The 20,769-nt window shown below is 42.2% G+C and overlaps 2 protein-coding genes across 5 annotated transcripts in view; one reads left to right on the forward strand and one right to left on the reverse strand.

Annotated features, from left to right (window-relative positions):
• FANCD2 (FA complementation group D2) overlaps positions 1-1,315 on the reverse strand; it is a 47,704-nt gene extending 46,389 nt beyond the window's left edge. For 3 of the 4 annotated variants that reach the window (XM_014848144.3, XM_044754099.2, XM_044754097.2), the window contains exon 1: positions 1,113-1,315. The gene's annotated coding sequence lies outside the window, so the exon portion shown is untranslated. The remainder of the gene's footprint in view (positions 1-1,112) is intronic. The other variant, XM_044754096.2, reaches the window with a different exon arrangement.
• On the forward strand, positions 1,316-19,947 carry EMC3 (ER membrane protein complex subunit 3). Its single transcript, XM_014848146.3, has 8 exons — positions 1,316-1,694; positions 9,601-9,658; positions 9,997-10,090; positions 11,541-11,645; positions 12,375-12,456; positions 14,244-14,323; positions 15,333-15,415; positions 19,717-19,947. The coding sequence occupies exons 1-8, from the start codon at positions 1,540-1,542 to the stop codon at positions 19,843-19,845; spliced, it is 786 nt and encodes a 261-aa protein (XP_014703632.1). The 5' UTR covers positions 1,316-1,539; the 3' UTR covers positions 19,846-19,947.
• Positions 19,948-20,769: the final 822 nt, after the last annotated feature.

Here is a 20,769-nt window from a genome sequence, read left to right on the forward strand (position 1 = left end):
CATGCTATAAAGGAAAAGCACAGAGTGCTATGCAGGCTCAAAAGGAGCTTTAATCTAGGCGGGGGTGGGGGTGATGAAGAAAAGCAGGGACAATTTCTCAGGAACAATCTCTTTGGGAAGGTGACTTTTAAGCAGGGACATGAGGGTTGAAATAGGAGTTAGCCAGCAGAAGAGGTACGAGTCCAGGCAGAGAAAAACTCAACACTGAACCGGAAGGAACTTGTAGAGTTAGACAGGAGGCTGCGGAGGCAGGGGAGGGGCCGAGCCACAGGACCTTCCAGTCTGTCTCGCAAACCAGAACCTTCCCGGTCCCAGCGCTTTTGCACAAGGTGTTCTTTTCCCCTGAAATGCTCTTATCTGCCTGGAAACGACCAGTCATCCTTAAAGACAGGCAAATGTCATCTTCCCTGAAAAATGTCCCTCCTGTCCCCACGGGAGTTTGCTGCTCCAGCTTCCCTGCTCCAGAGTTTCTCCAGGAGCCCCGACCACATCACACTAGACTGGGGCTCCTTGAGAGCAGGCACTCAGTCTCATTTATCTCCGCATCCCCAGCGCCCAGCAAGTCCCTGGCATAGACAGAATCCCGAGAATATTCGCTTAAACGGGAATGGCCGGCAGGCAGGGAAATACTAAGAGCTAACGAGAACTATTTTAAGTGCTCCACACTCCACACTTCGCTTATTCTTCACAAAGCTTTGTGACGTAGGTACCCTTATTACCCTCCTATGCAGCGGCAGGGCTGGGATTCCAACTGCGACAGTCGGGGTCCAGAATCCGCACTAACTACCGCCTACACTGACCCTTGATTATAACAACGGCTTCCAAGAACGGCTAACCTTTACTATGTACCAGGCACCATGCTGAGAGTTTCTTATTCGCTGTCTCGTTTAATACCTATAACCAGTATCAGCCACTGTGCAGACGGGAAAACTAAGGCAAGTGAGGGCAGTGTGACTTGAGGGCACACGCCCTGAACACGTGCCATATCGTCTCGCTGCCAGAGAAGGCTGAGAGACGGGAGGTGGGGCCGGCCGCCCGGACCCCGTCATCCGGGAGGGCGTCAGAAGTAAAAGCCCTTCTCGTTCCGGCATTTTAACGACGCAGGGAGGTACCTGGGGATTATTCCACGACAGGACAGATGAGGAAGCCGAGGTCCGGGGCGCGGAGGCCCAGAGGGAAAGCCCGGGCTTGGCCGCGGCCTAGAGACAAGGCCACAGTGGCGCGGGGCCTCGACCGACGACGACCGCTACTCAACTCACCCGCCCAGAAGCCGTCGCCGCCCCCCGTTTTCGACTTTCCCGCCCGGCGCGACGTCGCGCTGACGTCATCGAGGCGCGCCGTGCCGTCAACCTTCCGCGCCGGAAGTGGGCGGCCGGGCGGCCCGACTGGTGGCAGTGCGCAAGGGCCTAGGCTGCCGTGGAATCCGGGGCTAGCCAGACTGAGGGGAGTGAGAAGGCCCAGAGGCGAACTCGAAGAGGAGGTTCGGCGCCCCGAAGAGAAACCCGGCTACACCTGCCCGGGAGCCGGCGTTCTGTGAAGATGGCAGGGCCAGAGCTGCTGCTCGACTCTAACATCCGCCTCTGGGTGGTCCTGCCCATCGTTATCATCACCTTTTTCGTGGGCATGATCCGCCACTACGTATCCATCCTGCTTCAGAGCGACAAGAAGCTCACCCAGGAACAAGTCTCCGACAGGTCAGCGCCCTCCCCTCTCTAACGACCTCAGTCCCCCGTGACCTTGGTCAGGAAAGTGTAGGGGGTTATGTTAGTTTACCCGGGTTCGCATCGCGAACTGGGTAACCTTGGCCGAGTTACCTCTGTGTTTCACTTTCGTCATCTGTAGAAGGAGGATGATGACAGGACATGCCTCATAGAGCAAGCAAGAGGATTAAATTTTAGACGATGTCTGTAAAACCTTTAGCACAGGGCTTGGGACGTATTAAATGCTCAAAAACAGGTTGCTGTTAATATTGTTAGGCTAGTCGCCAACCATCGATGGATTTATCAATGAACTATAGATAAGGTGGGTGTGATTATACTCTTTTACCATACTTCTGTGGTGGCCAGATGAGATACTAAGTAACCAAGTGCTTTGCAAAAGTAAAACTACTATAGAGATGTGAGGGGTTGTAATTATCATTTTCCCTCCTGAAGTGGAGGCAACTTCTTCCTCCTGTGCTTCATTAAAGTATTTATCTATGGAGAGGTAATTTGAGACGGTTTTAGGTGGTATCTAGACGTCTGTCCCCGCCGTAAATAAAATACAATTTTCCCTCAATCATTCCGATTATTTTCAAAGACCATCTCAGATAAATGCTAATATGTCTCTAACACTTCCCTGTCATTTATTAATCCCCCTTTTTAACAAAGAGCAAGTCTCAGGTTCAGAACTATCCACTGGCAACAGTATCTAGCTAAAATTTTGTAAGGTTGTTTTGTTTTTATTGTATTCATTATAACAGTTACTTTCTACTTATGGCAAGTAATAGTGGTTTTCCATTTGCCGGTAATTTAAAGGTTTCTTTTAAAGCTTATGTAAGCAGAAAAAGTTGAAATATAAGAAATACTAAGTTTTTTTTTTTAAGATTTGCACCTGAGCTAACAACTGTTGCCAATCTTCTTCTTCTTTTTTTTTCTGCTTTTTTCTCCCCAAACCTCCCCAGCACATAGTTGTGTATTTTTAGTCGTGGGTCCTTATAGTTGTGGCATGTGGGACACCGCCTCAATGTGGCCTGACGAGTGGTGCCATGTCCGCACCTGGGATCCAAACCAGCAAAACCCTAGGCCGCTGAAGCAGAGCGGGTGAACGTAACCACTCAGCCATGGGGCTGGTCCCTGAGATACTAAGTTTTTAATTGTACAAGTACTAGGTGAATAAGACAAAAATCATAACCACGGAATAAGAATACTGAAGTTCGGGAAGCACTGCTTTATCATTTCCAATTGTGCTTCCCAATTATGCTGAGAGTAATAATAATAAACCAACATTTATTAAGCACTTATTCTATGCCAGGCACTCTGCCAAGCAGTTAGATTCATCAACTTATTTAAAATTCAAAGCAACTCTGAGGTTGATGCTGTTGTCCCATTTTATAAAAACAGGCTTAAGAAGTTGATCACACCTGGTGAGTTTCAGGACTTCAGCCCAGTCTTCTGGTTCCCAAGTCTGGAGCTCTTTCTAGTCCACCACAGCAGCCACTTCAATTATTTTTCCATGGCATCAGTTTTAGAACTGATCAGAAGCAGCCTCTTGGAGATAACCTTAAGAAATCAGTTCGTCACAGAAAAGAAGGCTGTAGAAAGATGCAAAGTGGAGAGAGCTCAGACATTCAGCATTTATTTATTTATTGACACCAATAAGTTGTTCTCATTTTATCCTCAAATAGCATTGAGATAATCCTGAACACATTTTTACAGTTGAACTCCCAAGTTCAGTTTTCTTGACCAGGATTCCTGCTGTCATAGATTCTCTGCCACAGTTTTCTACTCATGGTTCACTCTGTAATTTCAGAGTGATGGTTCTGAACGATATCCACCCCCAAGCTCCCTTTTCTAACCTAAAATGGAATTCACAGTTCCTGCAATCTACATACAAGAATATTAAAAAAAAAAAAAAAAAAGGCGACATAATGTTCTAATTGTAACAATCAGGAGAAATAAAAGGAAAATACTTTAATTTATATTTCATAAGTGCTTGTGCACAAAGGTCCTAGAAGGTGTAATGCAGAAGTCAGATGCATGCCCCTGGCTATAAAATTGCCATAATTGGGACAGGTTCTATTGTAGGCTGATACATTGTGGTAACTGCTTCGATATCGCAGAAGGCAGTGCTGTCTTAGATGTCACTTTCCTAAATGGTGAACTACTCTTAATAAAGTTCTGAACAAAACAAAGTCCAGGTTTCCCTATGTTTACTCAGTAGTTGCATACTAGGAAGTTTAGTATATATAAAAATCATCATCCCCTCCTCCACAAAAAGTGGAATTAGGTTTGAGACTCAGATGGTTAAAAATGATTTGGTGAGATATTCAAAAGTAGTGTGAGGCATGGCACAGTTCTTTGTGTTGCCCAGCTGTCCCCAGCCTTGTAGGATCCTTAGCGTCCCTTAACCCCTAACAAATGACAGTTTGTGCTCTTTCCTCTCCACCCCATCATTTAGGCAATCAAAAAAGTTCCACAGATTTTCTTAGGGCCCCCTAGAGGGCAGTACCACCTCCATGGAGAACCACTGCTTTACAGAAAACTCAGCATCTCTGGCCATAAATGCTCCATCGCTTAAGTGAGGTGGTTGGATCATGCCAGCTCTGACATGGTGTGACTGTACCCCACCAGGTCATCTTCTGAGCTGGGGTAGAATGCTGAGCACATGATTCTGAGCTGGCCAAAGTCCAAGGCAAAAGATGTTTTTTAGTTGCAAAACATTTCTCTAAATACAGTCTTCCCTCCATATCCCTGGAGGATGGGTTCCAGGACACAGACACACACACCCACAGATACCAAAATGCGAGGATGCTCAAGTCCCTTGTATAAAATGGCATAGTATTTGCATATAACCTGCACACGTCCTCCCATGTACTTTAAATCATCTCTAGATTACTTGTAATACCTAATACAATGCAAATACTATGTAAATAGTTGTTATACTGTATTGTTTGGGGAATAATGACCAAAAAAAATAGTCTGTACATGTTCCATACAGACACAACCATCATAGGCCTTTCCATCCGAGGTTGGTTGAATCTGCGGATGTGGAACCCGCAGATGCAGAGGGCTGACTGGACAGTTTAAGTTTTCATTAGCCTGAATGATCACAAAATGGGATATTTGGTTTCATAAGTTATTAAGCTTTTACTCAAAACTTAAACTAAAATTTTTCTAAAATGTATTAAACCCAAACTAAAGAATACATAAATAAAATATATTAGACCATATTTGGGGATAGAACATGTGTAAACAGTGGTTCTCAAGCTTGAGGAATATACCTACTCTTTGGAAAGGAAAAGAGCAAACACAGGTCTTTAAGAATATGGAACTCCAGTTTGAGAAATACTGACTTTAAAAACTAAAGTTTTATTTTAAGAAAACGTCTTTCAGTTGCAAATCACCACTGCAAAAGAGAAGCTTTATCTTTATAACCAGTATGACGACTTATTTTTAGGTATTAATGGAAATGAAAATGCAAAATTAAAAATTCCTTGTAGAACCTGTAGACCCCTGAATACATCTGTGGATTTCAGTTTAGGAAACTAAGTGTTTAGAATATACAGGATAAATTAAGCTTGCCTTGATTCAGGATTGAAATGCCTCGAGGTCGTGGTTCTCAACCCCAATTCTACAAAATTGCTCAGCAATGTACCAGGTATAAGAGATCCAGCTGGATTTCTGTTGATTGCAGTGCCTGTAGAAGTCCCGGATTATCTACAGTGAACAAGTTTCTACTGATGACCCACCACAATGCCATATGCTGTAGGGTACAAAACGAGACAAGGTCAAGACCCTACGCTCAGGGAGTTTTGGTCCAAGCAATAAAACATACGAAAGGAAAATAATAGATACCATTAATGTAGTGCTTAGGATGTGCCAAGTACAGTGCTACTTACTTTAAATGAGATAAAATATATGAAGAACTTACCTTAAAATCCTTCAGTATTTCTCTTTGGCTCTTTTTTTTTAAATTGTGATAAAATATGCATATCATAAAATTTACCATTTTATCTGTTTTTGAGTGTACAAATTCAGTGGCATTGAGTACATTCACACTGTTTTGCCACCGTCACTACTATCTACTTCGATGGTATTTTGATCATCCCAGACAGAAACTCTGAACCTTTTAAATAGTAACTCCCCATTCCCTTCTCCCTGCAGCACCTCCACCCCACTTTCTGTCTGTGAATTTGACTACTCTAGGGACATCATGTAAGTGGAATCTTACAATATTTGTCCTTTTATGTCTGCCTCATTTCACTTACCATAAGGTTTTCAAGGTTCATCCATGTTGTAGCATGTGTCATAATTTCAGTCCTTTTTATAATGGCTAAATGAAGTGTATAACATGATGATTTGACATATGTATATTCTGTAAATTGTATACCACAATCCAGCTAATTAACACATACATCACCTCACATAGTTACCTTTTTTTTGGTGATGAGAACGCTTAAGGTTTACTCTCTTAGCAAATTTCAAGTACACTCCCCAGCTTTATTAACTGTAGTCGTCATTCTGTACGTTAAATCCCCAGAGCTTACTCATCTTATCACTGAAGACTTGTGCCCTTTGACCAGCATCTCCCCCGTCCCCTAGTAACTCCCATTCTACTTTCTGTTTCTATGAGTTTGCCTTTTTCTTTTTTTTTAGATTCCACATATAAGTGAGATCATACAGTGTTTGTCTTTCTCTCTCTGGCTAATTCTACTTGGTATAATGTCCTCTAGATTCATCCATATTGTTGCAAATGGCAGGATTTCCTTCTTCCTCGTGGCTGAATAATATTCCATTGCATATATATACACCATGTCCTCTGTATCCGTTCATCTATCAATGGGCACTTAGGTTGTTTCCATGTCTTGGCTATTGTGAATAATGCTGCGATGAACATGGGGGTGCAGATGTCTCTTTGAGACTGATTTCATTTCCTGCAGATATATACCCAGAAGTGGGATTGCTGAATCATCTGGTAGTTCTATTTTTAATCTTTTGAGGAACCTTTATACTGTTTTCCGTAATGGATGCACCACTCACATTCACACCAACAGGGTTTCCCTTTCCTTTCCCTTTCGCTCTTTTTTTTTTTTTTTTTTTTTTTTTAAAGATTTTATTTTTTTCTTTTTCTCCCCAAAGCCCCCCGGTACATAGTTGTGTATTCTTCGTTGTGGGTCCTTCTAGTTGTGGCATGTGGGACGCCGCCTCAGCGTGGTTTGATGAGCAGTGCCATGTCCGCGCCCAGGATTCGAACCAACGAAACACTGGGCCACCTGCAGCGGAGCGTGCGAACTTAACCACTCGGCCACGGGGCCAGCCCCTCCCTTTCGCTCTTAAGATAAACATTAAAATACAATGGAACCTTAAAAGGGAAGGAAGTCCTGTCACATGCTACAACATAGATGAAACTTAAGGACATACTAAATGAAATAAACCAGACAAGATCATAACTGTATGATTCCACTTATGTGAGTTATCTAAACTAGTCAAATTCGTAGAAACAGAAAAGAGAATGGTGGTTACCAGGGGCAGGGAGAAGAGGGAAAAAGGGGAGTCATTTATTGTTCAGTGGACAGGGAGTTTGAGATTTCAGATGAACAGTTCTGGAGATCTATTTCACAGCAAGGTGAATATACTTAATACAACTGAACTGTACACTTAAATATGGTAACATGGTAAATTTTATGTTATGTCTTTTATCACAATTAAAAAAAAATACAGTGAGAGCCACATGGCCTTGTAGAGTCCGGCTCTTGCCCACCTCTCACACCTTGTTTTCACCACATTTTCCATAGCTCTCCTTCTTTTGGCCGTATGGCCTTTCTTGGGTCTTCAGAGACGCAGTGCTTATTCCTGCCATAGAGCTTTTGCCCATGCCCTTCCCTCCAGCACATTGCCATGTGAGTAATCTCTACTCATCCTTAAGATTCTTTTTTTTTTTTTTGAGGAAGATTAGCCCTGAGCTAACATCTGCCACCAATTCTCCTCTTTTTGCTCAGGAAGACTGGCCCTGAGCTAACATCCGTGCCCATCTTCCTCTCCTTTATATGTGGGACACCTACCACAGCCTGGCTTTGCCAAGTGGCGCCATGTCCGCACCCGGGATCCAAACTGGCGAACCCCAGGCCGCTGAAGCACAACATGCGCCCCCAGGCCAACCCCATCCTTAAGATTCTAACTTAATCATACATCCTCAGCAAAGCTTTCTGTAAGACCTTGACTTCCCGGACTTGGTTAAATCCCCTTTTACACACTCCTATCGTTCATACCATCCCTCGCTCCTCCCTAGGACATAACAGGTGAATTTCACGTTTATTCCTGTGGTTCTTTGATTAGTGTCTTTCTCCCCGACTGGATTTTAACCTTCATGAGATACTTCCTTTTTGATCACTGTTGTTCATATCACTTAACACAGCTCTCAGAAGCTCAAGAAGTATTTGTTCGAAGAGAATAAATCTGTTATTGTACAGAACATGAGTGGAGGCTTATGGGATTTAAATGAGTTGCCCAAGATCACATACCTAATAAGTGGCAGAACCAGCATTTGAACCCATCTGTCCAACTCCAGAGCTTAAATTTTTCCCCATTATTCTAGACCCAGTGCTGCTTAAACAGTCAGTGGTGAAGGACCAATTTTTTTGTTTTTTAATTTTCGATCTATAGCACATTGATGCTTTTGTGAAATATTTTGATCACGCATATGGGTGTTATGACAATGTGAAATTACTATAAAGGTTTCTAAACCCTTACTCTTAATGTCTGTACTTCTCTCATCACAGACCAGCACTAGTACACAGGCCACACTTTTAGTAGCTTTAAACTAGCTCCCAGGGTAAAGAACATATTACATGTCACCTCTCCAGGGCTGTGTATAGAGAAGTCAACTGTACAGTATAATGAGGTCAAGAGGAGGAAGACCAGAGAGAATTCCACGAGGGCACCAGGCATCGGTGGAATTTCTCTTCGTGGAAACTCCATGACGTGTTTCATGGAGAAGGTGTTAAGGCATGCGGGGTAGAATTGGTGAAGGAGACGGGCACCAGAGCGTTCCAGGTGTGGAGAAGCTGGAATGTGCGTCAGGTGACGGGGGACCCTGGGGTGTGGACTCACTGCCTAGAGCAGGTAGTTTGTACCGAGGAGCAGAGAGAAAGTGAGCACAATGTTCTCGTGTTCATTTCTGTCTGGTTTTTTTTTCCCTTCACTCTTCAAGAAGGATTAACTTAAGGGTTCCCCCCCACCACCATTAAAACAACTTTTTAAAACCTAGAAAAAATTAGTATTTTGATCTCTATTGTTTGGTATTTGTATCTTAACACCACCCACTTGTTGTATTGCACTCTGTTATCTTTAATGATTAGTTATGTTCAAATATCACCGAATAATTTCATTTATTAATTCAGTAAGTGTTTGTTGAGAGCTTACTAAGAGTCTCAGTCCTGGGTGGAATTTCTATTTATTTCTGTCAGATCAGAACCCTGTCAAGTCCTCTACTCATTTCTCTGTGGACTTTAAAAAGTTCCTTCTTTATCCTCACCCTTCCTCCCTCCTCCGGCCCCCAAATCTTCTGAGTAGCATCCAACTGCTACTCTTTCACTCAGAGAATGTTCCTTCTTAGCTCATCATAAAGTAAGAAAAGGCTGAGTGTAACATGCCAAATGTGCCTTCTTCAGACATCTTTGTTCAGAAACGCAGTCACTTTGGAAAAATGCTCTTTTGAAAACTTGATCATTGGGTTAAATGTATTGTGTTGATTTAAGGATACTTGTGTTGTGTGAAAAGTTTCCACACAGAGCTGTGGCCGAATAGGCCCTCTCTTGTATTTAAATAGGTCTTCTACCTTATTCTCTTTCTTCTAGTGTTTCACTTTTAAAAATCTCATTGTCTTGGTTGTATTTTTCAGTCAAGTCCTAATTCGAAGCAGAGTCCTCAGGGAAAATGGAAAATACATTCCCAAACAGGTACTCATTTATCTTTTATTAAAAGCTCCATGATTCACTGTTGAGGGCAGTAGATAGCTGAGTGTTTTATAAGGGGACTCTTTGGGGAAAGCTGAAGGCTGGCAAAGTCGGTAATTAAGCTGTGGCCTGGTGGTGTTTGCTGTCATTGTGACTCCGACCTTCTTAGGAAATTGTTTTTAAATGTGACTCAGCTAAAGTGTCAGGTTGACTGCCAAGTAGGCTGCCAGCTCTGAGTGTAACAGCATATTCCAAGGGCCGTCTGACTAAGCCTCTGGGGAATAATTTGACAATTTGCTATGTCACAATTTTAAGACTTAAAAAGCTCTTTTTTCTACTAGTCTTTCTTGACACGAAAATACTACTTCAACAACCCAGAGGATGGATTTTTCAAAAAAACTAAAAGGAAGGTAGTGCCTCCTTCTCCTATGACTGGTATGTTTATTCCCGTCTCTCATCTTTGAAGATTTTTAACATGAGTTGGGGGAAAGGGAGGCAGGGGGGATGTTGTTTTATTTAAGTGTTAAACTGTAGAAGAGAGCAACCCCTGGGACCCCAGAGATCATCTGTCTAGTACAGGGATCTACGGAAGTGGAGTTCTCTTTTTCAGACAAATCTTCTGGGGACCCCAATGTTTCAAGTGTATTTTTAAAAAGAGCCCTGGGCTGAGGGGCTGGGGAGGCCAGAGCCATTGTCCTTAGGCCGCTCCCCTTTGCTGTTCCTCAGGGTCCAAGGCTCTATGGAGCACGGCTGGAAGAGCCCTCCAGTCCCAGCTCCACCCAGAGCCTGCGTCCTCTTGCTGACGGATGGCCCCCAGCTTCTGCCTGATGCGGGGGAGCTCTCACTGCCTCCCCAGATCAGGCATTCCTTGTCACACAGATTGCTTGGCCCACCCGACAAGTTCTGCTCTTAACGATTTCTTACTTCCACTGATCCCAGTCGTGTGAAAAATACAGCATCTTTAAATAACATGAAATAATTTATTATTCTGTGTTGACTGTCCTCTCATTTTAGTACCCATTTCTCTAGGTGGGATAACCAGCTATTTTAAACCCAGACAGAAGGTACTGGAATTGATTTTAATAAGTCTTTTAGAAAACCTAGAAGAAACAAAAGACCAGTAAATATATGAAAAGATACTTGACTTCACTAAAATCCATGGAATGCAAATTAAAACAAGATGTCCTTTTTAGTGCATTAAACTGGCAGAGAATGGAAAGCGTAACCAAAGGCACTGCTGTCAAGGTCGTGGGAAGTTAGGCCCTTTCACTGTTGTCAAGACAGTCTCACAGTATCTGTCAATTTTAAACGTTCAAACCCCGTGACCCAGAAAATCTTCTAAGAGTTTCTCTTACAGAAACACTTACATAAGCATGCAGATTTATGTACAAGATAGTTGTTGGCAGCATTGTTTATTGGCAAAATAAAATTGGAAACATTCTGCAGGTCCACCCAGAAGTGGTGAGTGTGACCACACAGTGGACTCCTATGCAGACATCGAAAATAATAAGAGCGATATTATGCCAGTGTGGAAATGCCATTCACAGTATAGTAATTTTTGTAAATTAAGCAGAACAGTAAACATAGTATCCCTTCATTGTGTATATATAGAAACTATTTTGTGTATATATATGTATATACACGTATAGGCATGTATGTATATTTATATATAAAAAGATGGAAGGATATGCAGCAAACAATTAAAAGTGTTTAGAGAGTGGGCTCAGAGGAACTGTCTACATCCTGTGTTTCTCTGTCACTCGAATTTTTTACAATGAACTTATATTACTTTAATTATCAAATAAATAAAAAATTTACAAAAAATCAGCAGGAAGTCCCTGCCAACAGTGGTAAAATGTGGTGATCTCTTCTGTTTTTGTCTTAGATCCCACTATGCTCACAGACATGATGAAAGGCAATGTAACAAATGTCCTCCCTATGATTCTTATTGGTGGATGGATCAACATGACATTTTCAGGCTTTGTCACAAGTAAGTTGCAGACCCCGAAGACTTCAGGTTGACTTCATCTCTGATCCTTTCCTGTGTCCCTGTTCACAGAAATCCAAGTGCTGCTATAAGACACTAATATCTTAGGTCCTCTGTTCTCTAGTGGAAACTGATACCGTTCTTTGAACAAAAGAATTTAGTATGCTATGATTGGATGGCCCTTATCCCAAACTGATTGTAATTTCATGATAAGGATGCTTTTTTACTAATAGGTACTCAAATGAGTGACTTGCTAGTTTGTATCTAAAACTAATTTGGTGTTCTAGATGAGTAGGGTGAGGAGAGGCCTATTTCTATTTTGACTTCATTTCCTAGGTATCAGGGTAAGTCGTTTGTCTATTTGTTTAAGTTGTTTTGATTTGGTTTGAATCAGTTTGGTTTCTTAGTAATATGGGTCTCTGTGTATATATTCCACTTGGGTTTAACAGATTGGTGCAAGTTTATTTTCAAATTTTAGGTCACAGCTCAGTTTGAGTCTCTGCTTCTTAAGCAATAGAGAAGCTGGAGTTGTTCAAGGTTCTATAGTAGAGTCACATTTGACTGATATTTCTTCAGAAATTGACACAAATTCCCTTCTGCAAATCATTTTCCAAAGTCTGTATCTACAGAGTTCCCACCTCCTCAGGGAAAGAAAGTGTGCATTTACATTTAAACTTTTCTAAAAATAAAGAAGCTAGGAGTGATTGTGAGCTTTTTCCTTCTTCTCTGCAGCCAAGGTCCCGTTTCCACTGACCCTCCGTTTTAAGCCTATGCTACAGCAAGGAATCGAACTTCTCACGTTAGATGCATCCTGGTGAGGACTTCCTTTTGTTTCGTAAGAGCAAACCAAAATCTAAAACCAATGTCTCTTAAAGAACAGGATTTCCAGTTTGCATACTTCACTGTAATAGGCTTTTGGAGTTTTTCTCATTGAAACTCCACTCAAAGTGCCAGGTGGATTATGACAACTTTTATATGGGTCTTCCAAAAGGAGAGAATGTGTCAGCCTCTTTTCTCTAGCTTTTTGGGGCTTGGGAGTAGATGTGTCCACCCCAGAAAAGTTAAAAGATAAAGCCAGGGACTCTCGCCAAGGCACACCTTTTAGCAATACCTGGAGCTTGTGGGAATGGATGTTTGTATTTTTTTTCCCAAAATACATTACTGCCAATAATAACATGAATCCTTTTCTTTGGTACCAGTCACTGTGCTAGGTGTTTTCCATATATTATCTTATTTTGTCCTCATAGCAACCGTTTGAAGTAAGTGGAGGGATTGAGATTTGACCACAAAATCTGTTCAAATCCAAATAAAATAAATTTACCATTTTATTTTTTAGAGCAGAGTAATAAAACTCAGTCTGAAAAGTTCTTAGAACACTGCTACAGCATCTGGAACCCAGTAGCGCTTCTTCATGTGGTCTCTCCAGACTGTTTTGTCTATGGCTTCCCAGAGACTGGCATGAAAAAGAAGCCAGACAGGAGGACCACCAGTGGGAATCTTTCTCACTCCGTAGACTGAGCACAGCAGTCTCTGGCTGTAAGCGGGGGCAGGACAGACCAGATGCTGGGAGACTCTTGACTCTGCACACTTCAGCTAGAGGAGAAGAGATGGGCTTTGTATGAGTAGCATGACTCGATGAAACCTTGACCTTCCAGGCTCGTTTGGGCTAAACAAAAACTTCATGGGCTGGAGAAAAGCTTTTTTATCTTTTCTCGTCATCTGGGCAGGTATGTGACTGACACGCTCATGTGGACGAAGGAGACTGGAGCCTAGGTATACAGCTAGCTTACTATTAGACACAGATCTGCAGCGTTACCTACAGATAGGTCATTTACTTCCCTGCAACCTGTGGGAGTAACCAGAATAGACCCCAGTTGTGTGATCCAAATATTAGAATGAGGCGTAGATTTCTTTCCTGTATCATTTCTCATACTCTTAGTTTTTATTATTTGCGAGCATGTTTATTTTCTGGGGGCAAGATGAGAAACCTAAACTAAGGAAAGCTTCAGTGATAAAGTTCAAAACTTGGAATGGCTTTCCCAGTAGCTGCCGTCCGCAGTGGGCAGCTGTTTCCTGCAAGCCGCCTCCTATCCTGAGTTGTAAGTCTGCAGCTCACCACCTCTTCTGACTTCCTTTAGAGAGTGGGATTCAGGAGAGGAGGCCTCTTTCAATCGTTATTTTACGTACTTCTGTATTGTTTTACGTACTTCTGTATTGTTTGCATTTACTCTATATAACAAGTATCTGTTGTTTTTATAATTAAAAATAATAAATGGCTTGAAAACTCATGTAGAAAAGAAAATTAAACAAAGCTTACCTTCCCTGATGAAATGGAGCACACCAGTCGTGAGTTCGGTTCCTGCTCCCGAATGCAGAAGACTTTATTGCATACGTGGAAGTAGCAGCTTGCCTGCTGAGAGCTGTAACTATTTGTAAGACTGCTTTCATAACTTGCATTTCTTCTTTGGTTGTGCTTTGGATGAATATAGCCTACCCCAGGTGATTTCTTTACGTACTCTGAACAATTTTCGGTGGTAGAAAGGCATGCACTACATTAATTCTGAAATAACTACCTATATTGTTTCACTTGTGCTTTGCTAGGGTGAGTTCAGCATCCTGGTACTTCCTCAATGTCTTTGGGCTTCGGAGCATTTACTCTCTGATTCTTGGCCAAGATAATGGTAAGAAGCACATCAGGTTTAATAAGCAAATGCTTTGATAAATGAATCATCCATGCCAGGGCCAGAAGAATCATGTAGGCTGTGCTGTTTGGTAGCATAATCAAATACAAAGCTTCATTCCTTAAACTTGTTCTTAAGTTTCTGAAGTATTCCGAAAGAGTCTTAAAAATTCCAGGGTTGGGGCCGGCCCAGTGATGTAGTAGTTAAGTTTGCACGTTCCGCTTCTGCGGCCCAGAGTTCACAGGTTCAGATCCCAGGCGTGGACCCAGCACCACTTGTCCAGCCACGCTGTGGCAGCATCCCACATACAAAGTAGAGGAGGATTGGCACAGATGTTAGCTCAGCAACAGTCTTCCTCACACACGTACACACACACAAGTTCCAGAGGCAAACCGCAGTTCTGCATTCTCCTCGGCAATCACGGGGACAGTATCCCCCAAATCTGATACCCTCCTGTGTGGGACCGGCACCAGCCATGTAAGCCTGTAAACCTGAAGCTGAAAGAAGACCTGGTTTATCAGTTCATTGACTGGAGTTCTTGCCAGTACTGAGCCTGGCTCTCTTACTTAATGCCTGGGGCCTTGGGCAAGTTACTTAACCAGTCTAATCCTCTGTTGGCTTATCTGTAAAATAGGGACCTTTATAATTAACTTGAGGGTTTGTTGTTAGGAGTGGATGAGGGAGAATACGTAAAGCCCTTAGTGAAGTACCTGGCATACCGTAGTTGATCAGTAATTTGTGACTGTTGTTGTTGTTTAAATTTAAAATGAAGTTTAGTGCTTCCTTTAGTTATCTTTGTTCTGCGATTATCATCCTCATTTTTCAGAAGAGGTAAAGTGGCTTTCCTGGGATCACGTAGCCAGTGTGTGACAGGGCCAGTCAGTGAATCTGTCATATGGTTCTCTAATCCACTGCGAGCATCTCTAAGTGTTGTGTAAGGACTGTTCTTCCTCAAGGGCACTGTGTGCTTGCTGAGCCCTGGCACTCAGTAGGTGTGTCTTACCTGCAGCTGCTGACCAATCACGGATGATGCAGGAGCAGATGACGGGAGCAGCCATGGCCATGCCCGCAGACACCAACAAAGCTTTCAAGGTACACTCGCTTCTCCTTCCAGTTTCACTGAAACTCCGAAAGGCCTTACCAGAGTTTCTTTAAAAATGGGTTCCCTGGGAGCCGGCCCTGTGGCCTAGTGCTTAAGTTCACGCGCTCCACTTCCACGGCCCAGGGTCTCGTTGGTTCAGATGCACTTGCTGGGTGCAGATATGGCACCGGTCATCAGGCCATGCTGAGGCGGCATCCCACATGCCTCAACTAGAAGGACTCACAACTGAAAATACACAACTATGTACAGGAGGGCTTTGGGCATAAAAAGGAAAAATTTTTTTAAAAAATCTTTAAAAAAAAAATGGGTTCCCTGAAGTGAGTGTAGTATGTATGGTGCCATCGTTTAAATTTAAATTTAGCAAAAATGTGTTTTAGTTCTCTTATTCCTGAAGCAGAATCATCTGTTAAGTAAATCAGAGATTCTTAGTACTTTCCTGGTTCTCAAATGCTCACCCACATTTAATCAACACTGTAAATGAAGCTGTAAAAACAGTCCAATCAGGTAAACATTTGGAATATTTTGAACTTTTCTGAACTCTGTAGACATCATATGTAAATTTCATTTTTAAAAAATCAACAGTTAGAGCTTTTTCATGAAATGATTCTGGAATTTGCAAAATCCACTATAATTTTTGTACGGTAAAATCTCCCTAATTTTTCATGATAAAAACTAGAAATAGAAGGGACCTTGTTCATCTTGATGAATGGCATCTGAAAATCCCACAGCTAACATCATACTCATACTGAAAACTTTTCCCCTAAGATTAGGAACAAGACAAGGATGTCCACTCTTGCCACTTCTATTCAACGTTGTCCTGGATGTTCTAGCCAGGACAGTTAGGCAAGAAAAATAAGAGGCACCCAGATTGGAAAGAAAGAAGTAAAACTATCTCTGTTTGCAGATGACATGCTCTTACACACAGAATGTCCTGAGGGATCCACAAGAAACTGTTAGAGCTCATAGACTAGTTCAGCAAGGTTTTAGGATACAAGGTCGATATGCAAAAATCGATTATATTTCTACACACTGATAATAAAAAATCCGAAAATGAAATTAAGAAAACCGTTTCATTTACAATCATATCAAAAAGAATAAAATACTTAGGAATAAATTTAGCAGAAGAAATACAAGACTTGCACACTGAAAATTACAAAACATTGCTGAAAGAAATTAAAGAAGACTTGAATAAATGGAAAGACATCCGTGTTTGTGGATTGGGAGACTTAATATTGTGAAGACAGCAACACTCCCAAACTGACCTATAGATTCAACACAGTCCCCATCAAAATTCCACCTACCTTTCTTGCAGAAATTGACAAGCTGATTCCAAAGTTCATGGATGGAAATGCAAGGGACCCAGAATAGCCCAAATAATGTTGAATAAGAACAAAGTTGAAGGACTCAAACTTCCTGATTTTAAAACCTTCAGAGCTACAGTAATCAAGACTATGTGGGACTGGCAGAAGGATAGACATATAGTCAGTGGGACAGAATTGAGAGCTCAGAAATAAACTCTTACATTTTTTTTTCTTCCCCCCAAAGCCCCCGGTACATAGTTGTATATTTTTTTTAGTTACGGGTCCTTCTAGTTGTGGCATGTGGGACGCCACCTCACCGTGGCCTAAAGAGTGGTGCCATGTCCACGCCCAGGATCTGAACCAGTGAAACCCCGGGCTGCCGAAGCGGAGCGCACAAACTTAACCACTCGGCCACGGGGCCGGCCCCCAGACCCATACATTTAAGATCAATTGACTTTCGACAAAGGTGCCAAGACAATTCAGTGGGGGAAAGAATAGTCTTATTGCTAACTGGGTCCAGAGTTTCTGTTTCAGAGAATGAAAAATTTTGGAAATAGACATGGTGATGATTTACAACATTGTGAATATTATTAATGCCACTGAACTATATACTTAACAGGGGTTAAAAGTGGCAAATTTTATGTTATATATATATCTTACCACAATAAGAAAAGTAAACAGTTTTTCAAAAAATAAAAATTTTTAAATGGGTCAAAGACCTAAATATAAGAACTAAAACTATAAAGCTCTTAGAAGAAAACATAGCTGTAAGTATTTGTGACCTTGGATTAGGCAATGACTTTTAGATATGACATTAAAAGTATAGGCAACAAAAAGAAAAATAGATGAATGGGACTTTGTCAAAATGGAAACTTTGGTACTTCAAAGGACGCAAAGTGAAAAGGCAACCCACAGAATCTGAGGAAATGTTTGCAAATCATATATCTGATAAGGGTCTAGTATTCAGAATAAAGAACTCTTAGACCTCAACAGTAAAAAGACAACTCAGGGGGCCAGCCCAGTGGCGTGTTGATTAGGTTCGAGTGCTCTGCTTCAGTGACCCGGGGTTCGCAGGTTCAGATCCTGGGCACAGACATGAAAGGATCTTCAACAGGAGTAGCCATTGGAGAAATGCAAATCAAAACCACAATGAGATGCTACTTCATACCCACTCAGATAGTTAGAATAAAAAAGATGGACAGTAACAAGTGTTGACAAGGGTGTGGAGAAATTGGAACCCTCATCCATGCTGGTAATGGTGCAGCCACTTTGGAAAGTGGTTTTTAGCCTTTCCTCAAAAAGTTAAACATAGTTACCACGTCACCCAGCAATTTCAGTCTTAGATAAATATCCAAGAGAATTGGAAACATATGTCCACACAAAAACTTAAGACAGGACTGTTCAGGGGCCAGCCCGGTGGCCGAGTGGTTGGGTTCATACGCTCTGCTTTGGCCACCCAGGGTTTTGCCGGTTGGGATCCTGGGCGCAGACATGGCACCGCTCGTTAAGCCACGCTGAGGCGGCGTCCCACGTAGCACAACCAGAAAGACCTACTACTAGAAATACAACTATGTACTAGGGAGCTTTGGGGAGAAGAAGAAGAAAAAGAAAAGAAGATTGGCAACAGATGTTAGCTCAGGTGCCAATAAAAAAATAATAAATAAAAATTTAAAAATAAGGATGTTCAGAGCACTATTCATAATAGTCAAAAAGCAGAAACAATGTGGGGCTGGCCCAGTGGCGCAGCAGTTAAGTTTGCACATTCTGCTTCGGTGGCCTGGGGTTCATCTGTTTGGATCCCAGGCACAGACCTTTGCACTGCTTATCAAGCCGTGCTGTGGTAGGCGTCCCACATATAAAGTAGAGGGAGATGGGGATGGATGTTAGCTCAGGGCCAGCCTTCCTCAGCAAAAAGAGGAGGATTGGCGGCAGATGTTAGCTCAGGGCTAATCTTCCTCAAAAAAAAAAAGAAAAAGCAGTAACAATCCAAATATCTATGCATCATCTGATGAAGAGATAAACAAAATGTAACATTTTGGAATATATGTATAATGTATGGACAATGGAATGTATAAGATGGAATATTATTCAGCTATAAAAAGGAATGAAGTACTGAATCATGCTACAATAGGGAGGAACCTTGAAAACATGCTAATTGTGAAAGAAACCAGTAACAAAAGATCATACATTGTGTCCAGAATAGATGAATTCAAAGATACAGAAAGAAAAGAAGTAGTTGCCAGGGGTTGGGGGTCGGGGGCATGGGGAGTGTCTGCTGTTTGATGTGGAGTTTCTTTTTGTGGTGATGAAAGTGTTCTGGAATTAGTGTGATTGTTGCACATCTTTGTGAATCTACTGAAAACCACTAAATTGTACATATTAAAAGGGTGAATTTTATGGCATGTGAGTTATATTTTTAAAAAACCCACACCCATGAGCTGGCGTTTGTATTACATATTAAATTTTTTTTTTTTAAAGATTTTATTTTTTCCCTTTTCTCCCCAAAACCCCCCAGTACATAGTTGTATATTCTTCGTTGTGGGTCCTTCTAGTTGTGGCATGTGGGACTCCGGCTCAGCGTGGTTTGATGAGCAGTGCCATGTCCGCGCCCAGGATCCAAACCAACGAAACACTGGGCCGCCTGCAGCGGAGCGCGCGAACTTAACCACTCGGCCACGGGGCCAGCCCCTAAATTTCATACAGTAGTTTTTTAAACCCACTGAAGGCAAAAGTAGTCAGCATTAATAGACTTTTTGAGAAATGTAATTAGTTACCAGCTCCAGTGCCTTGAACAAATTATTCTACCTTAGCTTTAGTCTCCTTGTCTGTAAGTTGGGTGGGGATGAACGGGGCGGATAGCAGCGCCTGCCTCATGGCCTTGAATGAGCCCATCCATGTAAATAGCTTAACCAGCTGGTGGCTTGGAGTGGGTGTGCGCTGAAGGTCAGTGCTGCTCTTGGTGACAGCCCTGGTGTTCTCTTCCTTTGCAGACAGAGTGGGAAGCGTTGGAGCTGACGGATCACCAGTGGGCACTAGATGACGTCGAAGAGGAGCTTATGGCCAAGGACCTCCACTTCGAAGGCATGTTCAAAAAGGAGCTACAGACCTCTATTTTTTGAAGACCAAACAGGGTTTAGCTATGTCAGGACCTCGGAGTAGCGCTTAACCTTGTCACTGCCGTTTGAGCTGGAGCCTCTCAGAATAAAAAGGAGGATGCATGAGCTGGTGGCGGGTGTGCAGGAGGATTGTTCTTGTCTGAGCCGGGTTCTCTTTCACGCTTGACACTAGAGGAAATACGAGGGATGTGTGCTGGGTGACTTACCTGGAAACAGCTATTTTTAAAATGTTTTAAATTTTCCTTCTGGCGACTCTAGTAATAAAAGAGAAAGGGGGAAGACTCAAGCTAGTGATTATATATAAAACTTAGCAAAAATTCAACCTTTGGAAAAAGCGTTATCAGTTATAACTAATTATTATATACAGTCAGCCTGTCTTCTGACCATGGTAAACTCCTGTTCTCTTGGGAGCCAAGCACCCTGTGTTTTACCTTTAATTTTCGTTAGTATTTTTATAACTTTCTTTATACAAATAATACATTTTCATTACTGAAAATTTTGGAACTATGGATGAGCAAAGTGAAATTTCCTGTGGTGTTCATTTTGAGCCTACAGAATGACAAAGAGCAAATGTGTCAAAACCTGATTCAAATAAACTCTTCAGAGTGAATACCCGGGGCCAGGACAGACTTAGCAAACCTTCTATGCTCTCAGTGCTGCCCAGCGAACATCAGGGCCCTGAGACACTGCCAGATTCTCACATGCCTTTGGGATCGTCAGAGAAGGGTTCAACAACACGAGGTCTTGATCTGGACTTCAGAATGTATCTAATCCATTGACGAATCAATGGTGCTGTGCTGTCAATGGCTACTCGGTGGAACAAAAGGCCCCATTTCCCAGTTATTCTGCATAAGAGAGAGTTGACATACCGCTGTAAGAAGGGAAAGAGGGTGATTGCTGGCAGACACATAGTTAAGGGTTGCCCCA

Source organism: Equus asinus, chromosome 21 (assembly GCF_041296235.1).
Source record: "Equus asinus isolate D_3611 breed Donkey chromosome 21, EquAss-T2T_v2, whole genome shotgun sequence".
Lineage (NCBI taxonomy): Eukaryota > Metazoa > Chordata > Mammalia > Perissodactyla > Equidae > Equus > Equus asinus.